Source organism: Phoenix dactylifera, chromosome 1 (genome assembly GCF_009389715.1).
Source record: "Phoenix dactylifera cultivar Barhee BC4 chromosome 1, palm_55x_up_171113_PBpolish2nd_filt_p, whole genome shotgun sequence".
NCBI lineage: Eukaryota > Viridiplantae > Streptophyta > Magnoliopsida > Arecales > Arecaceae > Phoenix > Phoenix dactylifera.
Window position 1 is genome coordinate 33,981,102 of NC_052392.1, and position 24,141 is coordinate 34,005,242.

General features: G+C 35.7%; 1 protein-coding gene across 2 annotated transcripts in view; it reads left to right on the top strand.

Annotated features, from left to right (window-relative positions):
* LOC103710960 (serine/threonine-protein phosphatase BSL1 homolog) overlaps positions 1-22,851 on the top strand; it is a 43,404-nt gene extending 20,553 nt beyond the window's left edge. Inside the window, exons 11-21 of one of the 2 annotated variants that reach the window (XM_039132542.1) lie at positions 1,891-2,059; positions 2,162-2,393; positions 2,477-2,644; positions 3,062-3,300; positions 11,354-11,438; positions 11,538-11,636; positions 11,702-11,901; positions 11,987-12,062; positions 21,601-21,736; positions 21,824-21,963; positions 22,345-22,851. In XM_039132542.1, the coding sequence (XP_038988470.1) occupies positions 1,891-2,059; positions 2,162-2,393; positions 2,477-2,644; positions 3,062-3,300; positions 11,354-11,438; positions 11,538-11,636; positions 11,702-11,901; positions 11,987-12,062; positions 21,601-21,736; positions 21,824-21,963; positions 22,345-22,428 (1,628 nt within the window). In that variant the 3' untranslated portion in view covers positions 22,429-22,851. The remainder of the gene's footprint in view (positions 1-1,890; positions 2,060-2,161; positions 2,394-2,476; positions 2,645-3,061; positions 3,301-11,353; positions 11,439-11,537; positions 11,637-11,701; positions 11,902-11,986; positions 12,063-21,600; positions 21,737-21,823; positions 21,964-22,344) is intronic. The other variant, XM_039132547.1, reaches the window with a different exon arrangement.
* Positions 22,852-24,141: the final 1,290 nt, after the last annotated feature.

Below are 24,141 nucleotides of genomic sequence, written 5' to 3' on the forward strand. Positions count from 1 at the left end.
TGATTATACTTTTGAAGATTGAAATAGCAGCAAGGAACTCATTTCAAGAAAATTAAACAAAATTATGAAGATACTTGAGCTCGGGAGTCAAACCACTAGGTTGGACAAAATTACAAGATTAAGATGAACCAACACATCAAATAAATCCTGATCTAGGGATGACCATAACAATGAAGAATAAAATGGATGATGAAATCTATGGCTTGGCAGATTATCAAGGCGGTAGGGCTTTTAGACAACACATGATTAATGGCTAAAGGAAACTCTTAACTAATACTTGATGCAGGGAAACAAATGTGACATGTGGCAAGGTTTCAAATACCATTGGAATGGGATGGTATAACCAGTACCATACCACCCTGGTAGGATTTAAGAACCAGGATGCCCCCAGTTTTGCTGAAACACATAAATCGGAGCATTGCAGGCAGGTCGGTTGGTAACCACCGGTGTAGGATCAGGATGCTTCCATGTATCACATGTAGATGCGGGACAAACTGATACTGTATTAGTATTATTAAATATTTTTGCTATCTAGAAAATCTTCTGTTGGGGAAGATGAAACATGTTTTAACCTCTGCTGAAAGATGTAAAGAAATAGATGATATAGTTAAACTATTGAGTGAATTAACTATTAAAAAATTGGACTTCTGGGTTTCCTAATGCAGGACCTAAATGCTGCCCCATAACATGTGGCGGTACAAGACGAACCTGTACCATCCCATTCTGGCAAAATACTAGTACCACGTCCTGTATCGGTTATTAAAACCTTGCATGTGCCAATAAGGATCAAAAAATGGGACGATAGTAGATGCATTTAACATTATTTAGACCACATACAATCTAAAAAATCCAAGGGTAGGGGTGTAAATGATCTGAACTCGAGCCAGCTCATTTAAATTCTAAGCCAAAATTGAGTAGCTCATGAACGGCATTTTTGAAAGGTCTGGTGAGAGCGCAATATCTTTCAAGACTTTAATTTATATAGTTCAAACTAGGCTTCTATTATATTTTAAATTTATTAAAATATTTCACACTTCACAAATTATATTAGTTTTTAATAAATAAATATAAAAATAATTTTATGTTGATAATAATAATTACAGATATATATTATATATAAATATTATTTATATACTTATATTGTGAGCTAAATTGAGTTGAGCTCGAGCAAACTAAGCATGATTCTAGCTCTACTCACTTGCTAACTGGACGAGCCGAACTCAAACTAAATTTTGAGCTCACAAACAGCTTGGTAATTGCCATCCCTACTCGGAGGACATATCGAATCCAACAGACCATGGTATATAAGTAGGAAAGAAGTCAGTCCAATATATGATCAAGAAATACCCATGACTAGAGGACGATCATTGAAAGAGTGGATGTTGCAGGTTGATGAAATGATGAGAACCCTGGACAAGCAAAGATATGGTCTCATGAAATTACTAGAGGGATAATGCGGACCCCTACAAACCTAATTATTTCTTTCTCCATCTTTCTCGCACTTTTATTTTGCTTTCTTCTTTCCTTTTTTTTCCATAATTTAGATCTGATCCCATTAACATCTAATTTGAGAACAACAGTATAATAAACAATTAACCATTTATAAGCAATTCAAGATCCATTATGACCCCTTGACTTGAACAAAAGGAACCTGTGTTTGAGATGGGTTGCTACAATTATATTTGTTATGTATTCCCACAAAAACCAGAGATTAATGGACATTTTGTGCATCATGCTTTTATCTTGCTTTATTGCTGTGATGATAGCTATCAGTAATTTGCAATTTTGAGACCTGTGGTTTACAGTGATTTCTATGTCATGGTTGTGTTTTTCATTTCAGATTTCGTTTGAATATTTGATTAATTTATCTCAATGTGCTTACTTTTGCAGACATGCTGCTTGATGATCTTATCATTGCAGAAGACACATCTTTTCAGTCTGCATTCAGTTCTGTATCTATGGAAAACCAAAATCGTAATCAGTACATGGATTCGGAGTACCTACCTATGTTATCATCTTCAGATAAAAGACAAGAGGCAGCTTGTTATTCTAGTCTGAGGTATTTTATTTCTATAGCACGTTTCTTTTTGTTTGGTCATAGAAATTATTGATGTTTCTTAGTTGATATTCTCATAATTTGACCGATAGTGTTGATTACTAGCAGTATGGACCAGAAATCAGTAGAAAAATTAGCTGAGGCTTCTGCTGCTGAAGCCGAGGCTGTTACTGCTATCTGGCAGGCTGCAAAGGAAGCATCTACAGTCCACACTGAAGGTGTTTTAAGTGAAAATAACTCTGTTTCTAAGGTTAATGACAAGATATCAATTTCTAAATCCTCAGATTGTAGCTCCACTGATGGCCTTGAACCGGATGTGCATCTTCACCCTCGAGCGGTACACTACCAATAATTCTATTTCATTTTTTTTCTTTTCTTCACATTTCACTTCAGTTATTAATAACTATAATAATGCGCCAGGTAGTAGTTGCTAAAGAGGCTGTTGGTGATCTAGCTGGGCTGGTAAGGCAGCTTTCTTTGGAACACTTTCAAAATGAGGGTCGAAGAATGTACCCTTCAAATAGTGACCCAGCATATCCTACAAAGTTCCTGAATAGACAGAGGTCCCCACAAGGCTTACATAAAAAGGTATGTTTTCTCCAAGATAGTTCTCTAATGGACCGAGAGATAAGTAATTCGACTCATTCGCATATAGATCTTGAATGTTTGGAATCCATATTATGTAAGGAGACATTGCTTTTGCTAATTCGAATTGAAGGATGATATCAAACCAGTCTATTTTCGGCGTCATATACATAGTTAGCACATTCGTCATGGTTAGCAGCTCCATATCAGGGTCATCATCAATATCGTCACTATGATTAATATCGATATCGATATCGTCACTATCTTCAATATCGATATCGTCACTATCATCAATATCGATAATTCGAAATCATCAATAATATAACCTTTGGGCCTGCCATCCAGGAATGGACAGTACCATCTGACTATTAGTAAACAAATATGATGATAAAATTTTTGTTCTCTCTTTTCTGGTTGCAGATTATCTCCTTGCTTCTCAGGCCAAGAAACTGGAAAGCTCCTGCTAATAGAAGCTTTTTCCTTGACTGTTCTGAAGTTGGTGAACTTTGCCATGCTGCCGAGCAGATATTTAGGAAGGAACCTGCTGTCCTGCAGTTGAAGGCTCCAGTTAAAGTATTTGGTGATCTTCATGGGCAATTTGGTGACCTTATGCGTCTATTTGACGAGTATGGCTTTCCTTCAACTGCTGGAGACATAACGTAAGTTTGAAACTTAATCCTGAATCCAATTTGTGCAAGTTAAAGGAACTACTTGGTCAAATGAGGAAGATGTTTCATTTAAAAGTAGATTATTTGTGGAAGGGCATTTTTAATGGGTGATTGTATAACCAATATTTCTTAAGTTGGAGATGGGCATTAGGTAGCAGTACAACTGTTTCATGAAGACTTGATAATGAAGAAAATTAAATGAGTAAATGAGTAATTTTAAGTACACATACAGTGGTAACCTTGAATTTGTCTTGCATGAAGAGAGTTCATTTCCCATAAATCCATATTCCTGAGTGGCAGGATCTTCTATGAGTACAATGATATTTGTGTAGTCTGTTGTTCAAAAGCAGCTTTATAGAAACGTTTACCAGAAAACCTCAAAATTATGGTGATTGATTCATTTTGTTAGGTTTTGCTAGATGATAACAAATTCAGGGACTTCAGTAGAAAGTTATGATATGGAAGCAACTGATGATAAGGTTTCTATACTCTCCTCTGATGGTGATGCAAAACTTTGAGCTCTGAATTACAACCAATAACATTAATAAATATATATATAGTTTCTCTTGCCTGCATAATTTACTGCTATGCTATCAAACTGAATTTGTTCCCCAAAGTGAATTTACTGTGTCTTCTTTGTTCTTCATTCTTAAGTTTATGAAATTGAAATGACATGACGACATGGCATAATTTTACAGATTGCAGCAATTAAGTTAAAAAAAGATATTGATTTCTGGCCAGATCCTCTTCGTAGTTGGAGGAGAGGGAATTGGCTTATGCTCCTCCACCTTCATTCTTTGAAAATATTCTAACACAGAAGGAAATATAGAAGATACAAACTTATTTTGTTATTGATTGAGCCCCTACTTGGAATTGCTATAGGTAGTATAGCTTTTGGCAGTAGAGCTTTCACTAGTAGAACTTTTAATAAAGAAGTGTTTGCTGTTTGGTAACTACATTTCTGAAGTGTTGTAAAATTTTAATATTTGTTTGGTAACCGCACTAAAAAAGTATATTAGGAAATAATAGTAAAGGACACTGCATAGTGCTTTTAACTATGTGTTATTAAAACCTCTTAAGTTTTAAATTATTTATTTTGATATTTTAATCTAAATAAAATAATGAATAAATTTTATATTTACTATTAAATATAATAATATGATATTGTTATTTTAATATAATATTACAATGGTATCATATTATATTAATATATTATGATTATTATGATATATTAATGATGATGATAGTATAATATAATGTAATATTATTATTACATTATATTATATTGTTATTATATTATATTATTAAACATGTTATTATAAAGTTTGGTAGTCTATAAAATATTTTTATATTTAGTCCAAATAATATAGTTAATAATATAATTATTTTTTATGGATGATTACCAAGTAACAAAAAATATCATAACAGCAAACTAGGTAGTTTTTAATTCTATAGCAAAATAAATATTTGTTTTGGTTCATCTAGATATAAAATAGCAACAATAGCAACATTATTGTTCAACATTTCTCAGTATCAAATTAAAAACACAATATCCTAAATATGGTACACTATACTGTACCAAACCGGACAGTACGGAATGTACCATATTGTATTGGTTCGGTACTGGTACACAGTACGGAGGCGTATCGATACTTTTACGCCGAACCGGCCCCCGTACCGGGCTTACCAACATAGTGATAGGGTGGCATCGGTACGGGGCTGGTATCGAGACGGTGTATCTTGATCCTAAATAAACATGTCAACGATATATATAGAGAGTTACAATAAGATCATGCAAGACATCCATCTCACAGTTATTCAATAGCAATAAAATTATTTTAAAATATATTTTTTAAAAAAAAAATCACTGTTGGGACTCGAAACCTGGTTTTTCAGATGAGCTTTTTGCCCAAAAAGCAGCTTTCCAATGTGTCTCTAGTAAAGCTTTGGCCTAGAAGCTCCTAATTAGAACTTTTTTCTGGTAAACTTTTTCAGCTTTTGGAGGAGCCAGAAAGCTGTTTTAGAATTTTTACCAAACACCTCAACATCATCCAAAAAAGCTTCTAGCCCTCCAAGAAATGCTTTTTGGCCCTCCAAAAGCAATGCCGAATGGTGCCTTAGTATAGGATTGCCTCAATGATAATGATAAACTCAAAGCTATATCTAATAGAAGATCATTCAAGATCTTGAGAAATCATGCGATCCAAAAAGAAATTTAAAGACACATGATGGATGCTGGTAAGTTGTCTTCAACATTCTAGAATAAGGTTTCTTCTCGTCATGAAGCAGCCATTGATGATACACCCATCTTAGAAGTCTAAGTCTTGCAGATTAGTCAGATTAAAATTTATCCAATCAGCATGTTTTTTTAATGTAATCTATGAGGACCCTTTTCTCAAAGGTATTGTCCATAATTTATATGCATCCTTTGAGTGTATTCTTCTAATGCTTTTGGTTTATCAAAGCATTAAAAAAATAGTAGATATGAAAAGCTAAGAGTGCACATGATTTGGTTAGGGGGAAGCCTAGAACCAAAGAAATGCCAACTGATTCTTATTTTTAGAATCAAAAACGAAACAAGGAATGATTGAAATTTGAAAAAAACTGAATCAATCCAATAATGACCAGGTTGGTTCAGGTTACCTGAGGAAAAAAAGAGAAACTCAGCAAAACAATATATTGATTCTATTAAGGGAAACCCATGAAGAATAAGTACCAGACAACATAAACTAGTAAGTTATCAATTTAACAATGTCAGACAATTAGAAAACCAAATATTCTATTATCAAAAAACAAAAGTGAACATAGACCATGAGTTATGATGCAATAAATTGTTAACTGATAGATATTATATAGCAATCTTGTATGTGTGAGGTTATATATGCACATAGAATGTATATCAGTTTGATTCAGGTTAGATCAGGTTAGCTGAAACCTTGACTCTGAATTGGACTTCTCCAAATAAGGTTTTTAAAATGAGAACCAAAGCAAACTAATATATGTTATTTGCGGCTAAGACTGCACTAACGAGTTTGGTTCATTTTGGTACTTGGGTTGATCCGAAACTGTATGTGTCCTATAAGCCGCTGAAACTTAATGAAGCCATCATGATGATATTCGTGGTACAAGGGCAACAAAGGCAGAATGTGGTAGAGATATAATGGGGTTTATCTCATTATCCTTTGTTGTGTCATGGGAGTATTTTGCAACTAATTAGGTTTAGAATTTCATTTATTTGGAATCAAGTAATTTTCTGGTATCAAATCACAGTTTTGCTAGAGGTCAGTTCAAATCCCCCCATTTCAGTTATTTATTTGATTATCTCCAGTCATTCCTAGTTATATGTTTACTCTGATTCTTGTCTGTCTCTGACGCAGTTATCCCTCCATATGCATGTCCTGGACAGCACGTGCTTAGTGATGTTTAGCCTGATATACATTATTGACCTTTTCCCTAACAGATGAAGCTGCTGGGATAAACTGGCCAGTTAACAGGAAAATCATTGGATATAATGTTTGCTTTGACAAATATGGACACCAATAGTAGCAGTTGAACAATCTGTCCTAAAACAGCAGTAGATGAAGAAAAGTTTCACAAAAATCAAACCATGTGAGATTAAGGCTGAGACTCAAAGTGTTGAATAGTCAAAAAATTTGCCAAATTGGAACTCAGATGGAGTTATTTATCTTTCAATAAAGAGGTATTGGAATTGACAAAAGTTTTGCCACCAAAATATGATTTGTGTATGAAACAACTTTTCATATCTTGTTTTGGTATTTTTGAATCATAATCAATCTCTAGGCTTTATTATTGAATTTAAGATTGTTTTTTGTGATTTGGGGGATTAAAAGAAGTCCTATAATCAATGCTTGAATTTGGTTTTCTTAGGTTAGAATTTTGCTTGTTTTCTTTTATAAAAATATTTCTACATAGTATTTTTGTGGGTAGCGTTGAACGTTGAGTATCTAAGTTTGATATCTTAAAGTTTTGTAGCTGTTTTTTCTGAGTTTTTTTTTCACATTGTCTATTTCCTCTTAGGGCCTGTTTGTTACCTTACTTCTGTAACGAGGCATGATGTAGTTCCAAATCTTGTAATTGGGCCTTTTCTAGTGTTTGGTTGTATGTAAGACCTATGGGGCCCAGGTGACTGCACCATCACCAAGGGGTACAATAACTCATCCTATGGGCAAATCAGGCACAGAGCGATTTACTGCAGTTGGCTGAGTGATTCAGGTGTTGATTAAGTCTACCTAACATGGTGATTTGAAGTTAAGCCACAATTTTGTTCACTAATGTTATGGAATTGGTTTATTAGTGTTATAATCAGGATTTATGCACTTACTGCAAGTCTCAGTCTCAGATAAACATACAAGATTTTTGTTGCTATCGCAACTAAGACTGCAGCTTACAAAACTAGCAACATATAAACGGAAATGCAGTAATTATGCCCACATATAAGGTCACTTAAACTGTAAGTTGAAGTTACAGGTAGCCAAATGGTCTCTTATTCTCTTATGCCTCTCTTCCTCAAACTTTCCTTCTTTTATTCTAGGCTAGTACTCTACTGATCAATAATACACATCTGCATAATCCTTTGTTACATGGAACCTCTTGAAGTGATAATATTTTCTCCTTTCAATTCAAACTAAAGTACCATTATAGTCTTACTTTGGCTTTGGCACTGCAAATTGGGCCAAACTGTTTCTTTTTCTATTTATATGTCATTGTAGTTTGATTACTATAGTGCTAAACTGACAACACATAATTCAATTCTTTATGATAAGATTGAGCACATTGATATTTATTTTTACTTTGTTCGCCACTTATATTTATTTTACCACTTCTATCTTGTAAATAAATGAGTCCTGGAAGTCTGGAACTTTCTAATAAACATTTATTTCAACACAATTTTTTTAGTTTTGGGAACATACTTGGTCCGTTGGTATTTAGTAAGCATATGACTTATGAGGACATGGTAAACACAATAGTTTTCTGTCTCCAAAGTATACAAGTTTGAGTCTCTCAAGTAGTGGACATCTTGTGCCATTGCAATGAAAGCTTATGCCTGAAATCATGATGAAATTTGTGAGCAGAACTATGCACCCTGGATAAGTGGAGGCCCATTAAAGAAATAAGAAAAAATAAAGTTATATTATTGTCATTTATTCTTTTGGGCCTGTCTTGATAGTTTTTGGTTTTAGAAAGTATACGGTAAGTTTTATGTGCTTTTAGTCAAACCGTTGAGACTTGAGAGTGGATACAAATTGTTGTTCTTTTTTATTGTATTTAATCCACAAAACCAGAAATTATATTTATCTTCCATATATATGGCTTTTCTTGTCGCTATTTGGAAGCTGTGTTTGCTATTTGGTATAGAGCAGGAGGAAGAAGCGGAGAACGGGAGGGAAAAGGTGAGACAAGGAACAAGAAAAATAGAAAATTGTAAAGAAATGAAAATAAGGATTAAAAAGCATGAAAAGATAAGAAAATAAAAAAGAAACATAGATTGCTAATGTAGAATTATTGTCCTGTTCCTAGGATATCGGTTCATGGACATCATCAAGATAGGGTCCTTTTCGACCGATCAAAATAAAGCTTATCACTAATGGCTTCTTGATCGCCAACACTTTGTTACTAGTAATAGAGGGAATTGGAGAGAGAATATTGGAAGTAGTAAAGAGACCTAGTGACCTACTGTTTTGGGATTTTAAAAGGGGTGGTTTTTTTCCCCCTCTTTCCCATGGACATATATCCAACTAGTAACTACTGTGAACATGTGCTCGCAGCTCCTTCCCCTGCTCTAAGCAAGTAACGTTTTACACCTTTGCTTATGAGTGCTTGTGCCTTGATTGTTAAATTCTGTTGGAAGAAGGGATGTGGAATATAGAAGAAATTTAAAAGAAGAGGTAGAAGCAGACATATGCATTTTGGCTTTCGGAAGCACATCTTGTCACACCCCAAGATTCGTCGTTGTTTAGTCATTGAGTTGTGAATTCTAACCCACATAACCGATCCAAATTAGCATTCAAATAATTTTTTTTACAAATTCAAACATTTCCTATTGTACTCAATAATATACTTTCAAAGAAAACAACATTATCTACTATGATTCTGATGTGGCTTCAATATTGTGCAAAAAAAAAAATTCAATACCTCAAGTACACTTCTTCAAAAGGCTCATTATAACTCCTTATCTATTCCTTTAAAAAATTGTATAATAGATAAAATGAGCTAAATTGCCAAGCAAGTTAACTCTACTGTGGCCAAAGAATTTAAGTGTCTATCAGAAAATAGATTAGTTTAAAATGCAAAAAAATAATTAAACTATCATTGGAGAACTTAAGTGTAGAGATCCATTGATTAATCTATTTTATGCAAAAAAAATAAATTAGTTAGAAAATGCCATGTGATGGAAGTGATGGAACCATCCTGATTTTTTTCCGTCGAATGGTATGCCTAATGTACTGACATTCAAGATAGCGAATGTCCCATCCTGTCCTAGTCTATTTTCCAACTTGTCTCATCTTGACACTCGGGATGGTAGGATGCCCTTGATGCCCTACTGTTTTTTTATTTTTTTTGGTGGAAATGTTCTACTGGTATTTAAAACCTTGTTTTACAATGAAATTCCGAATGCGAAGTTCCAAAACATAAGTTTAGAAAATGGTTCAAATAATTTATATAAAATCATGTCAAATAGTTGTTCAAAGTCAAATAGCCAAAGCATAGTGTATTTTTCAAAAGTTCTATGCTCACATGGTTTAACATTTTGTTATAAGATTTTATTTATATCTTTAGCCATAAATCTTTGATATAATCGAGGCCATATAAAATCCTTCCTAGTAAACTAATTAAGGCTACATAAATCCTCCTTGCTCATGCAGATTAGACCACATAAATTCTTTGAGGTCCACATATACCACATTGCCAAGGGTCCAAATAAATCCCTATCAATGATCTAAATAAGGTCATGCATACCACCTAGGTAGAGGTCCAAAGCAACTCCCATCAATAATTCAAATAAGGCCAAATATACCACTTGGCTACAGGTCCACATATGCCTTTTATGGTTGTTATGTTTTCAGTTTATAAAAGATTGCAAATACCTCATAAAGCACATAATGTGTTCCCAAAAAGACAAATTGATAGAAGAGTTAAATAATGGAATGAGATTTCATCATAAGACATATACAAATTCCAAGAAATATCAATTCAAAATCTCATACATTCAGAGTTTCCATGTTAAAACCAAAACATTGCTTTAACTTATTACAATATCAAATTTCCTGGGAAGGAATAAGTGTGAAGCAAGGTTTGCAATCTTGTTCTGGTCCCACACTGGTACTTAGTCAATACACCTTGTACTGAGTGTTGGTACGATAAAACATTATTTAGGTTTGAATTTAACTTATGCAATGCTCCGAGTTAAAATTTCAGATTTCAAATGCTAAGCAGCTAAGGTACTTCGCAACTTAAAGATTCATAAGTTCTATGAGACCTGAACATTACTAAAACATAAATATCTAGTAAGAAAAGTCCTGTCTGCTATTGTCTAAGATATATCATCTGCTATGGCACTAAACAACTTAGCGCCTCAGCAGGCAGATTCATTTTCAAGGTTTACATGGACATATACATATAACTTTTTCTAGTTATAGGTTGGGTTATTGTACATCTCAACCTCGGCACAAATTGAAGGTATAACACACACAACTGAAACTTTTTATTTATACTTAAGGTATAAAATGGATTTTGGAACTTTGTAAGTGCTCTATAGATGTAGGTCATTTTATGAGGTCTCTTGGAACTTAGGAGTCTCAAGCTTTAATGTTGGGCATAACAAGCTAGAAAAACTTTATAAGTGTACTTTAGGCATAAATAAATCAGAATTTCATATTAGTTTATTTTGGACAAGCTGAGACATACAAGTATACTTTTTGCTGAAATAAGCTAAAGCCTTGTAAGTGCATTTTGGGTGTAAAGTGAAAGCTTTCTCATGGAAGAAATATTGGCACTTTTATACAGTTAGGATTTTACTTTTCAGGTATATTGACTATTTGTTTTTGGGAGATTATGTTGACCGAGGGCAACATAGCTTGGAAACTATATCTTTGCTTCTCGCTCTTAAGGCAAGTTTTGTGCTTAACAAACCCAACTTAATAATAGTTAATTTTGTGCTGGTTGTTTCTTCTGTTTTTTGCTGTTGATTTGTTATGATTTATATACAGATCGAGTATCCAGAGAATATTCACTTGATCCGGGGAAATCATGAGGCTGCTGACATTAATGCACTCTTTGGTTTTCGTATGGAATGCGTTGAGAGAATGGTAGGAAAGGAAAATGCATGCCTTTCTGCATATAATGTTAGAAATACTGATCATAAAATATGTAGGGGGAAAGTGATGGGATATGGGCATGGACACGATTCAATCAACTTTTCAACTTCCTCCCACTTGCTGCTCTCATAGAAAAGAAAATTATCTGCATGCATGGTGGCATTGGGAGGTCCATAAATTTTGTTGAACAAATTGAGAAACTGGAAAGGCCAATAACAATGGATGCTGGATCTATCGTTCTAATGGACCTTCTATGGTACATTTTTTCCCATTTCTGCCCCGTACTACCAGTCATTCTATCAATATTTGAATTTTTTTTTTGCTTGTATTTGAATTTGCAGGTCGGATCCCACTGAGAATGACAGCATAGAGGGATTAAGACCAAATGCAAGAGGACCTGGTCTAGTTACTTTTGGGGTATGATGATACATAAATTGTATCTGGAAGTTTATTATGTTTTTTTTTCTTTCTTTAATTTTTTCTCTGTGCCTTCACTTTATTGTTTTTGCTGATACATATTCTTTTTTCTGATACATAATCTGAGCAATCACATTTCCTATGATAAGTTACTCGATAACCTAGCAATAGGCAGGATGGCTTGTATGTTGAAAGGTCATACTTGTGGTGGTTGTTACTCCAGTATTTGGTTTCATTTCTGAAAAATCAAAAGAGATGATTTCATCTACTGAGACATGTCGGGAAGTTGATAGAGTATATAGCCTAGTTAAATGGGTTATATGTGATTGTCTTTTTCTTGTGAGTGCATATTGTTATCTGATGGAAGTAACCTGTGATTTCATAAGTAGGGAAGTTGACCGTAATAAGCCGATCATTTCATATATTTTTTTTGCTTGAACGTGTACTTATTATGTTTTATAAAATCAAGGCAACATGTAATGTTCTTATTTTCCTATAACTTGGAGCCATGCTGTGTGATAGACAATCATCTATTGCTATCACAACCCCTTTGAGCAGGCATTTAAATTAAACCAACATTGGTAGAACATATAAGGGCGGCTTAGTGCACGAGGCTTACTTCATTGCAGGGTCGGGGGAGGGCCAAATGTACATAGTATGATATACCGAACTGGGCCGAACTGCTCGGTTCATCTAGTGTCGAACCAAACCGGGGCGGAACTGGGACGGTTTGACCATATTCTCCGAGAAATCCCCCCAAACCGCCTCGAATTGTGCTCCGAACTGTCCACCCAAAGAGGGCATTTCGGAGTGGAATCGGTGCAAACTACTCGGTTCGCACTAGTTTGAACCTATTCAGGCCCCCTCTTTTGATTTCAATTAGGGACTACTAAATCGAGCTGAACTGGCTGGTTCCGCCTAAACCGAGCTGACCTGGTCCGACCAGGTCAGTTTGCCATTAGAAAACGGTTCGGGCCACACAGGGTCTGGAACCTGATTGGATCTACTGGAATCGGACGGAACCCGGTTCTGTCCGGTTCAACTCAGATTCGGTGCGAACTGCTCGGTTCGCATTGAATCCGAGACCTCCTTTGGCAACCCGCTGTGGCGTGGCGTCGATTTTAAAAGCCGAATGCCCTTGAAGGGGAAGGCCAAAGAAAGCTTTCCCAACGCCACGCGAGTGGATTCAGGACCTATTTTTTTCCAAAAAATGTTCAAATTTTTTGATTTGGGCTTGAGTTTTTTATATGTTATAGATCTATAGACTAAGTATATGTTAACATAAAAATTTTAATTTTTGGATTATATATAATATTTAAAAATTTTAAATATATTTTTGGATAAAAAAATTATTTTTTTAAAATAAAAATTAAAAAAGAATCTGTAAAATCCGAAACGTATTTAAAAACATGCAAGGTACTTTATATAAAAATTTGTTGTCCATTCATTCAAGTTTTGATGCTATCATGCGCACAGTAGCCTAGGACTAACTTTGAAAAAAATTGAAAAATAAGTAACCTTCCATGCATGCCTAAGGGCCTAGAAAAATATATATAGCATCCATTATTGGGTTCTACATGGGTCTGAGATGAAATTAATTTTTTCAAATATTATTATTTAAAAATTATTTTTAAATATAAAAAATAATTTAAAAAATATAATTAGTGCCAAAAATTATGAAAAATTAGTAGGATGTATTACATAATTCAGAAGTAATTTCTGAGGTGGAAATCATATTTTTCTGAATTTATAATATATAAATATTTTTTAAACTAGAAATTATTAAAAATATATAAATAAATAAAAATAAAAAATTAGGGTTATGTATTAGATAAATCAGATGTATTTTTTCAGGTAAAAAAAATATCGTTTTCAATAATAGAAGGGTTTGAGAAGGCTTCCCGAGTCTTCTCAAGCCATTCTTTTATCTTTTTTTTCAAACCTCTGCTTTGTTTGCCAAAAACTCCGTGATTTTGATGATTAAAGAAGGATCCAACCCAAAATAAGGTAAGATGGCTCTCCCCTACCTTATTTCTTTCCTCTTTTCTTTTGACGATGCTGAGAAAATTCCAAAATAAGAGGTTATGCCAAAATTTTCATTTTTTGCATGATTTCATGTTATGTTGTAGATCTATGGATGATCTACAGTTCTACACAATGAGACTAACAATTTTAATTTTTATTAAAACTATATTTTTTAAATTTAAAAATATATTCAGATTAAAAAAGTTAAAAATAAAATAATATCTAGAAAATAATTGTAAAACTAGAAGCTTTTTTAAGAGCATGCAATCTACTCTCGATCTAAACTTGCTATTCATATATTCTAGTTTGGTAGCGATCATGTGCATAGTGGCCTAGGCCTAAATTTGAAAAAAATTTAATAAATAAGTAGCTTTTGATGCATATCCACAAGCTTAGAAAAATATATGTAGCATTCATGGTAGGGTTCTATATGGATTAGAGCTCAAATTAATTTTCCAAAATATTTATATTTAAAAATTATTAAAAATATATAATCAATACAAAAAATATGAAAAATTACTACTATGTATTACATAATTCAGAAGTATTTTCTGAAGTAGAAAATACATTTTTTTGAATTTATGATATTTAAAATTATTTTAAATTTAAAAATTATTAAAAATATATAAGTAATACAGAAAATATGAAAACCTGCAAAAAATATCATAATAAAATTTTACTATTTTTAATAATTAATAAACTGACGTGCTCGATAAACTTGCAGGAATTGCTCCATTGACGAAAAAAGATCTAGAGCATGACATTGGTTGGGATAATGGACAAATTTTCTTGTGTTGGCACCATTGGAGGTATAACTGGTGCAATATAGGGTTAAGGAGGGGTAACCAAGTTAAAACAGCACCTGGTTGATGGTTATTTCGATGCATCTATGTACCGAAAATGCCCATAGAAGGTCTGGTAGTTGATGAAGAAGCACTTCGCTAATTTCGAGCCATCTTTCTATCACTCCAAGGAGTTAGAGGAGGCATCCGCTTTAGATGATGAGGAGGCACAAATTCGAGCTGCCATTCAGGCGAGCCTGGATGATCTGTGGCAGTAGGGTGAGGTGGCTAGGCATAGAGCTTGATTTGGGCCCTTACACTACAAATCGGTCTCTAGTTCTGCGATCAACAAGGCAATCCAGAGTTCAAAAGGACATTCTCAGTTAGAAAGATTGTCAGTAGAAGCAGTGGTCGTATTGTATCTATATTGGAGGCTTTTGAAAGTAGAAGTCCTCTAGAGATATTCCACCAGGAGCCACCATCCATGATTTAGATCCACGTGCCTTTTCTAACAAAGATTCGAAGCAATAGAGGGTTGATACCATGCTAAAGAAGGATATATGATGAGCTATTGGGTCATGATTCCACTTCAGCCACATCCCAGCAATTGTGATAGGCAACATGTACTATAGGTGTCATTTTCTCCATACAGGTGCCGATCCGGGTGTAGATCCTCCAGGATCGAAGAATATCTATGGTAAGCTTTTTGACAATGAGATGCTACAGAAGTAGATTGCCGCATACAAGAGCAAGTGACATACATATGGACTAATAGTAATGTGTGATGGTTGGACTGATCCTACCAGCCGGAGCATCAAATTCTTGACATACTATAACATGAAGACTTTCTTCCAAAAGTTAGTTGATTCTTCCAATCATGTGCATGACGCCATGTAGATCCTCAGATTGATGGAGGAGGTGATTGATCAGGTAGGAGAGAAGAATGTTATGCAGGTCATCACTGATAACGGGCCACAAATAAGGCTGTCAGGGTAATCTTGATAGAGCGGCGGCCAAATATTTTTTGGACCATATGTGCTGCATATTGCGTCGATTTGATATTGATGGAGATCGGAAAGATTCATAGGGTGCAGCAGATAGTGGAGACAACCTAAACCATCACCAAATTTATTTATAACCACACATGCATCCTATCACTGATGAAGAGGTATGCAGAGGAGAAATCTTGAGACTAGGTGAGATATAGTTTGCTACTAACTATATTGCACTAGATAGCCTCCTTGAGAGAAAAGCAAGGTTGCATCCAATGTTTGTTAGTACCGAGTGGCAGGAGAGCAGATTTGCGAGGGTTGGCACTAAGGGGAGCAATGTGGAGAACTTGGTGATGAGGCAAATAGTTTGGTAGCGGATCAAGAATATAGTGAAGACTATCAAGCCATTATACGAAGTGCTTTAGGCCATGGACAGTGAGAGGTATCCCCAGATAGACTTTCTATATCATATGATAGAGAAGGCAAAGAATCAGATCAGGTAGGCAAATCTGAAGCATGCCCAAGAGTACATCAACATCATTAAGTAGTGGTGGGACAACCAGATGGGTAGAAACTTACATCTAACGGGTAAGCAAGAATATTGAAAATTGACTGCTCCTGTATTGGTACAATTTTACGAAAACAATTACGAATACTATTTGCAGTTTACTACCCGAACTTGAGGTTCCAGTACAATGTACTTGGGATCAAGGTTCTACGGTACAACATACTATGCCTGGGATCAATATGGATGAGGGACTTCTAGCCGTCTTGCATAATGTGATCTACAAGATGGAGTCTAATCCAAAAGTTGCAACCCTTTGTCTATAAGTGGTAAGTTAACTTAAGTGGTATAAGTTCACTCATGTCTTCAATCATTCATGTATTATAACGTATCTTTTTCGCATATAAAAATATTTAGGGAGGGTACTGATAGTTTTGGAGTCTTGGCAGTTGTCATAAGAAAAGTATGAATCAGGTATATTAGATATCAACGATAACTATTACTTGATATTAGATAGTTACTAATATAATACTATTTTATATGTAATTTTTTTTTCAATATCTTACATGTAATTTTTTCAATATTTTTCACTACAATCCAAGGTTGAGGCTGAAGTACATTAGAAGAAAGTGGAGCTGAAGTATCTAGATCTGATTGACAATGCTTTTATTTAGAATGTGGATAATCCAATGATCGGATGGCTTGTGGGCCGGCAACAGAAGCTGGAGCTCGATGAACCAGGATCGCCTCCACGATTGGCCAATTTCGTGACCAACGACGCTAGGGTGGATGCAGAGCAATGGGCAGATTGCAACATTTCACGCATGCTTCCAGTTGATTAGCAACAGCATGGAGGTCACTAGAAAGCCTATTATCACATGACTTTATGTTTGAGGCATCCTTCCAGCGATATGATCGAGAGTTGATTAGACGAGACTACTATGCTACTCAGTCGACTCAGTCAGAAGGGCGGCGTCCATTCTTCCAGCATATCTAGGCAGAGAAGGGCACGAAGAAAAAGCAGGCAGCTGCTCAGTGCAGCATAAAAGAAAAAGAAAAGGCAGTTGCATCTTCGATGGAGAGTGGAGTCAGTTTACTCAGATTTAGAGACGAGAGAGAGCAACGATGACAGTTTCGGTGGGGAATGGAGGATATGAGACCATCGTTTATGAGACAGCTACAGGATAACCTTCGATTCACTGATGAGTTGTAGTTCATGTTTACCACACAAGATAGGAACCACGATGCACGAGTTAGTAGAGTCCATGAGGATATGATTGCATATGTGAGAGGGTTCGAGGTTGTTCAGGAGAACACAATGCAGCTATAGATGACCTTGCATGTGGAGTATCTACATATATATTAGTTCCGAGTCGTATGTTGGATCCTATTATCCATAGCCATGGGTAACCTATCATTCATACGGATACGGATATGGATATGGTGTATTTGAGGCATCGTCTTCTAGTGGCTACTGTCCTTCGCAGTCTGGAGCACCTTACAAACTGAATTTTGCTGCCAGGATATTCGGATGAGCTTTTCCATAGCTGTATTATCATCAGAGAACAACTCTCAAAACTAGAGCTTCAGTGAGAAATCTAATACCGGTTATAACGCAAAGCACGTTCTTTATAGGATAAGCATACAAAACTATAATGTCGCTTAGTTAAAGGGGTGGGCTGATGTGCCTTCTGGTTATGCTAATGATTTGAATATCTATGAGAGACATCGCCGCTCAATGAGATTCTAGATGTTGGTATATATGTTATACTTTAAATACATGTAATTGATTGTATTATTTTATGTTTTGTATCTCATTAATTGATTTTAGGATGTTTCATGTTACTTCTCCTAGCATGCAAAGCTAGGATTGTTGGTTTTTTCTTTATATTTTGAATTTGGCCTGACGTTAACGCAAAAGCCTAGGTGTAGCAAATCCAATGACACAAATTTGCCATATTTTTGTCCCTCCAAGGTAGCATTGTTTTAGAGGAATGCCACGGTGACACAGAAAAATCACTCCAAAATATTAAGAAGCATCATTTAGGATGTATCGGGGTGATAGAAATATCAGAAAATATTAAGAAACATCAAATTGCACTTAAAATCATTTCAAAAATTCCAAAAAAATTTGATCACTAAACATTGAAGCTTAAAGAAAATGAAGCAAAATGGTGTGTGTGGAAAGCAGTTTAGCCAAGAGAATGTTTGGGGGTTTTGCGTTGCGAATCCGGAAGGCAAGTACGAAATGCAAAGAAGTCCACTTGCTAGAAGGTTTTTGGCGGACCCTCCGATGCTTAAGTTAGTGGAGACCTAGAGAAATACTGGAGAAAGAGAGAGAACTAGAATGGGAGAGTGTTCAAGAGAGAGAGCTTAGGAATGCTTATCTGAGGGTCCCCCGGTCACCCCTTTATATACGATTTGGTGAATTTTCGTTACCTTATCCATCGGGAGACACAATAATTGCATGGTAACGGCTCGTTGTGATATATCCATGACGTTAATTACATTGATTGTGTATTTATGGCTAAGCTGGATCGACCATTGTCAAGACCATAATTACGGCTCCTCCAATGATTTTTGGCGTTACTTCTGGACTAGATTGAGCAGAATGGCATGTCAGCCAATATCGAGGTCATTCACCTCGGTCAAGGAGATCTGAGATCAGGATGACTATTATTCTTTGGAACTGGCACGCTATGCTGTACCATATGTCGGTATGGCACCGAACCAGTTGCCGACCGGTACAGATCCCGGTACCGGTCTGGCAAACCTTGGTACATAGATTTACTCCTGTATGCTGAGCGGCTGTTTTCGTGTTTCGAGCATGTGACCTCTAAGTCAAAATGGATCAACCTTACCATTGTATCAAGGCTCACCCTCACACATACACATATATATACATATTTGGCTAGGTAGTTAGAGCAATTTGGTCAACCCATGCATTTAGAGGAGTATAATAATGATTGCTTTATATAAGATGAGATCATGAAGATCTGTGAGCTTTGATTATACAAGCATGAGATCAATTGAAAATTAATCATATGTCATGACATTGATGGAGCCCTCAGCACCACTCATGAAGTCCCAGTTTGTGTCCTTGTAATATCGGTCGAATTAAGCCCAGAAAGTTTAATTACTCAATTCTCTAATCCAACTTAGAAAAATTAGCAGACATTGACACTCTTCTGCTATTGATGAGAATATTAAGGCCAGGAGCCACAATGCCTTTTCTAAATTCAGCAATTAATGGATCAATTATTAACTCTTTCTTCTTTCAAACGCTTAATATCAGCAGCTCAAGACACTTTATTGTGATACTGTTTCAAGACTGCCTTTGGTACATATGGTCAAAGAAACTTGATTATCTAGTTTGAATACTCTATAAGCTTTATCATGATAGGTTGTCATTGGCATTTCTTTGGATCAACTGCTTACTTATAAGCTACTTCAATTGCCTATTTCTTATGCTTATTATCATGTTAGGCACTCATTAAGCGTTGTCATGAAAGCTTTGCATCTGTATCTTCTTGATCATCCTCGTGCTTGGGAGCTACATCACTGGTTGGTGCTTATGCTTTCTCCTGGCTCGGGGTACAAGTTCTTGCTCCAGTACTCTGTCAGTTCCTGATCTTTCTTAGGAATCTTCTCTAGTCAACTTTTTCAAGCCTTCCATAGCTTAGCTTATTATGCAATCCTGTAGATGTTATAGGATATTTTGACTCTGAAAGCTATGCAGCTAAAAAATTCTTATTTGCCATGTTTGTGAGCCTAGTTCTTTTGCCTTTTCAAAGTTCCTTCACTCCATGGATACCCATTGTTATGTATGTAAGGACATAGGACCTCACCCAAAGATTTGCTGGAAGTTATCAATTGGGCTCCTTGGTTCTGCTTAAATACCTAAGACCTCCCTAGTGCACACACTGTGTGGAACTAAACACAAACCTGCACGGTTCCTCAGAATATACATCTGATATTTCTACTCTTATGACATGCTCAATTGATTTTTTTTATCCTTTACCCTTTAATTGTGCCATCCTCATATCATAGGGCTCTGCATTTCGGGATGTTCTTTGTGTATCACAAGTTCACAATTTCAATGGGCTTAACTTTTGCTAGTCTCACTAACTGATGCTCTAATTTTGTCCTTGACCTGTGTAGGACCCTCCTGTAGGTGATAGAAGATGGGGAAAAGAGGGCTATATTATCTTGAACATTTATATGTTCAACAATATCTTTTTTTTTTTTCCTTTGCCTTCTGTTCAACTTATGCCTACTGTTGATGTGTTGTATAGTTATTATAAGCATCTCTCTTGATCTAAGCTTAGCACCTTTGCTAAATTCAGAGTTGTGGATGATGTAACTTATTCCAATTTATTGAACTATAGAAGTTGTAGTTTTGCAAAGAACACACTTCTTTTTTCCACTAGTATAGCAATGTTGACCACCCAGATTAATTTTAGTTATTTGGATATCTGGAGACATTTCATCCTTGTCTCTTTATAGCTTGTTTAGACATCCTTCAGAAGTTGCTATACTTCTATCTTGTTTGTCCAATCTCTTGTGAATTGAGCATCAACCGTGAAAGAGCAGAAATGGAAGATGATATTACCAATGGTCAAATCTTGGTACAATTTTTTTTTCAGCGATATGTTAATTCATTTTAACTCTCAGATATGGGAAAGGCAAGTTTCTTGTCTCTCTTGGATGTGAGCAGTCACAATGGTTCATTATTTGGTTAGCCATCCATTCTGTGATGCTACTGTCTTCCCCTTCACTCACTGCTTCATGTAATCATGGCTTCTAAGGGTATTCTCTGAACTGAGTGGTTAAAGTAATACTTCCCAAATTTCTCCAACCCCTTATTTTCCTTAATGCCGTAGCAGCACCACCACAGTTATTTGGTGTTTCATGTTTCATTGTATACCATAACACAGGTATGCCGTCAGCATTTTTCCTGAAATAGAAGCCTTGTTGTGTTTTCAGCTAAAATTTTCACTCTGTTCCAGTGTCATCTAACGAGAACCTAGACTTGGCCTTTATCTATAGGATCATACTGTAGGATGATGCACTTCTCACACTTCTTTTAAAAAAAAGTTTTTAAAACTAAAACCAACAATGCAAAGTGGTTACATTAGAATCCCATTGGCAGCTTTAGATAAACTATACATTCTAAGCTTAAATCCTTCCTTTTAAGCTGCAGCTTCTCTGTATTGAATATCATGAACTTGCAGCCTGACAGAGTTGCTGATTTCTGTACGAAGAACAAACTGCAACTCATTATAAGGGCTCATGAATGTGTAATGGATGGTTTTGAACGGTTTGCTCAGGGGCAACTGATCACTGTGTTTTCAGCAACTAACTATTGTGGTAATTTTAAGGACTTGCTCAATTTTTGCTGTTAACATTCAAGAAATTGTACATAGCAATGACCAGATATTGTTTTGTTTGAATCAGGTACAGCAAACAATGCCGGTGCAATACTTGTGGTTGGTAGGGGGTTGGTTGTTGTTCCAAAATTGATTCATCCACTTCCACCTCCTCCGCAATCACCTGAGTCATCACCAGAGCATGTATTAGAAGATACATGGATGCAGGTGAGACGCAGGCTACGTGCATCTTTTTCTGGAAGGGTATTAGATTAGTTTACATCATAATCCAGGATCTCCATAAAAACTCATCTGTTCTCTCTCTCTCTCTCTCTCTCTCTCTCTAAAATTTTGGTGTGTATGCCTTTTCATAAACATCTTCATCTTGCCATGGATGTGGTTGTTAGAACTGTATCAACAGAATTGCTTTCTTCATTAAAAAAAAAAAAGAAGATAGAAATTAGACATCACACTATTCTATTATTGAGATAATTTGTATATTCTCCAATATTTTTTCAATGGAATCCAATATCAAACATAGAGAAGAATGTTTGGTTAGTGTGAGTGTTTGCGTTCTGATTCACTTTACCTGTTCATGGGATCCTGCAGGAGCTTAACATTCAGAGACCACCAACTCCAACACGAGGCAGGCCACAATCTGCCAATGACCGGAATTCACTTGCTTATATATGAACATTAGCCTGTGGATCCTGATTCACAGGAGAATTAACAGTTTCTGCACCAGTGGACCTTCACCACATCCCAGAGAATTGTCCCCCCTCTTGTGCTATTCTGAAGCCAAGTTCAGTGACATGAGTAATATATCCATCAGACTGTATACTCTTTATCTGTCTGGCTCTGCACTAACAAAATAGCAAAGTGACATTTGCATATCCAAATATATCTGTCGTAATTTATTGAGTTCGCGATATTGTGAAATCTGTAGAGTAGATATAAGGTTTATTTTTGTTAAAATTCCAGTGTAAATGGCAAACCTGCCTATAAGAACCCATCTTAGTACTCTTCATCCTTAACACGTCACATATTGCTCTCTTCTTGAAAGCAATAATTGATTGAAATTATTCAATATAGATGTTTTGATGTCGTTGTGAAGAATGATGGTGTTTACCTGTCAGAGATTACCAGGTCGCTGAACCAGCTTGTGTTTAAATGCATTTTATAGTTTATTGTTCTAAAAAGAAATCACTCAACTTATTCACGAAAGCTTTATTCAAGAAGATGGCACATTTTTTCCATGAGGATATCTGCAATCTCAAGGTATTCGAATTGAACTGATAATGCTGAAAAGATCAGAAAGCTTATATTGAAAAGTGTTGTTACTAGGCTCACCCTGGTAGTTTCCATGGTTAAAATCTTCTTTTAAACTGGTTTCAAGATTGCTTTCTTGTCATGCTGGTGTTGAAGTCAGGCTTGAAGTCATGGATAGTGATCACTTCTAGTATTTGTGCACTTTGAAGTGCATTTATTTTATGGTTTTCACTTTGTAAAACAAAGTTTTCTGGATAATCCTAAGTCCAATGTCCAGATGATTCAAGAACTTAAGCTGGTTTCAAGATTGTTATGCTTGTATCAGGGGTTTGAAGTCTGCAATCATCTCTAGTATTTGTGCACTTGGAAATGCATGCATTTCATGGTGCTGGTTTTTGTCTCATCCTTGGTAAGTGTAGTCCGATGCTTCGATGATTCAAGAACTTAGCCTCACTGTTTCTTCAATTGTCTGCATTAAGAAGTCAAGTGCAATGTCACTTAATGAAAAACGCTGCACTAATCATCGAAAGTTAAGGGTGAGAAGAGTTCCCATTCGTCATTTGCTCTCCACTATAGTCGTGTTTGTTATTCTAAAATTATATTGTCATTGGGCATGTTTTCTTTGTATGGCATCCTCAGTATGTATTACTTGAGACTTTTTTGTTGATAGATTGGCTTGAAAGTCTCTTAAGGAAAGCCATGTATGGTCTCTAAGAACGGAGTACGTTCGGATTTTGCTGCTGCCCGGGCCCGGCCTGGAACAATTCTTTAGGTTGGGCTGGGCCCGGGCCTGAACAGTTCACCCAAACTCCGGCCGGAACTCGAGTTTGGCCTAAAGCTTGGACCGGTCAGACCCGACCAAGCTCTGTAGGTATATTGATAGCCTCAATGATGACAAATTCCTTGTTATCATATAATGTGCATGGCAGGTACGCCGCAGTTTCACGTATGAAAATAATTGTAATGCTTAAGTCTTAAAGGACCAGGGATTTATTTGTGGATGGCAAAATAATATTCATATTTTAACATAGAAGAAGAGAACAAAAATGCTAGCGAAGTGGGCAACTTTTTGTGGTACATCCATATGCAAATCATGAATGTAATACCCCAACTTTGAAACATAATATTTGTGACTAA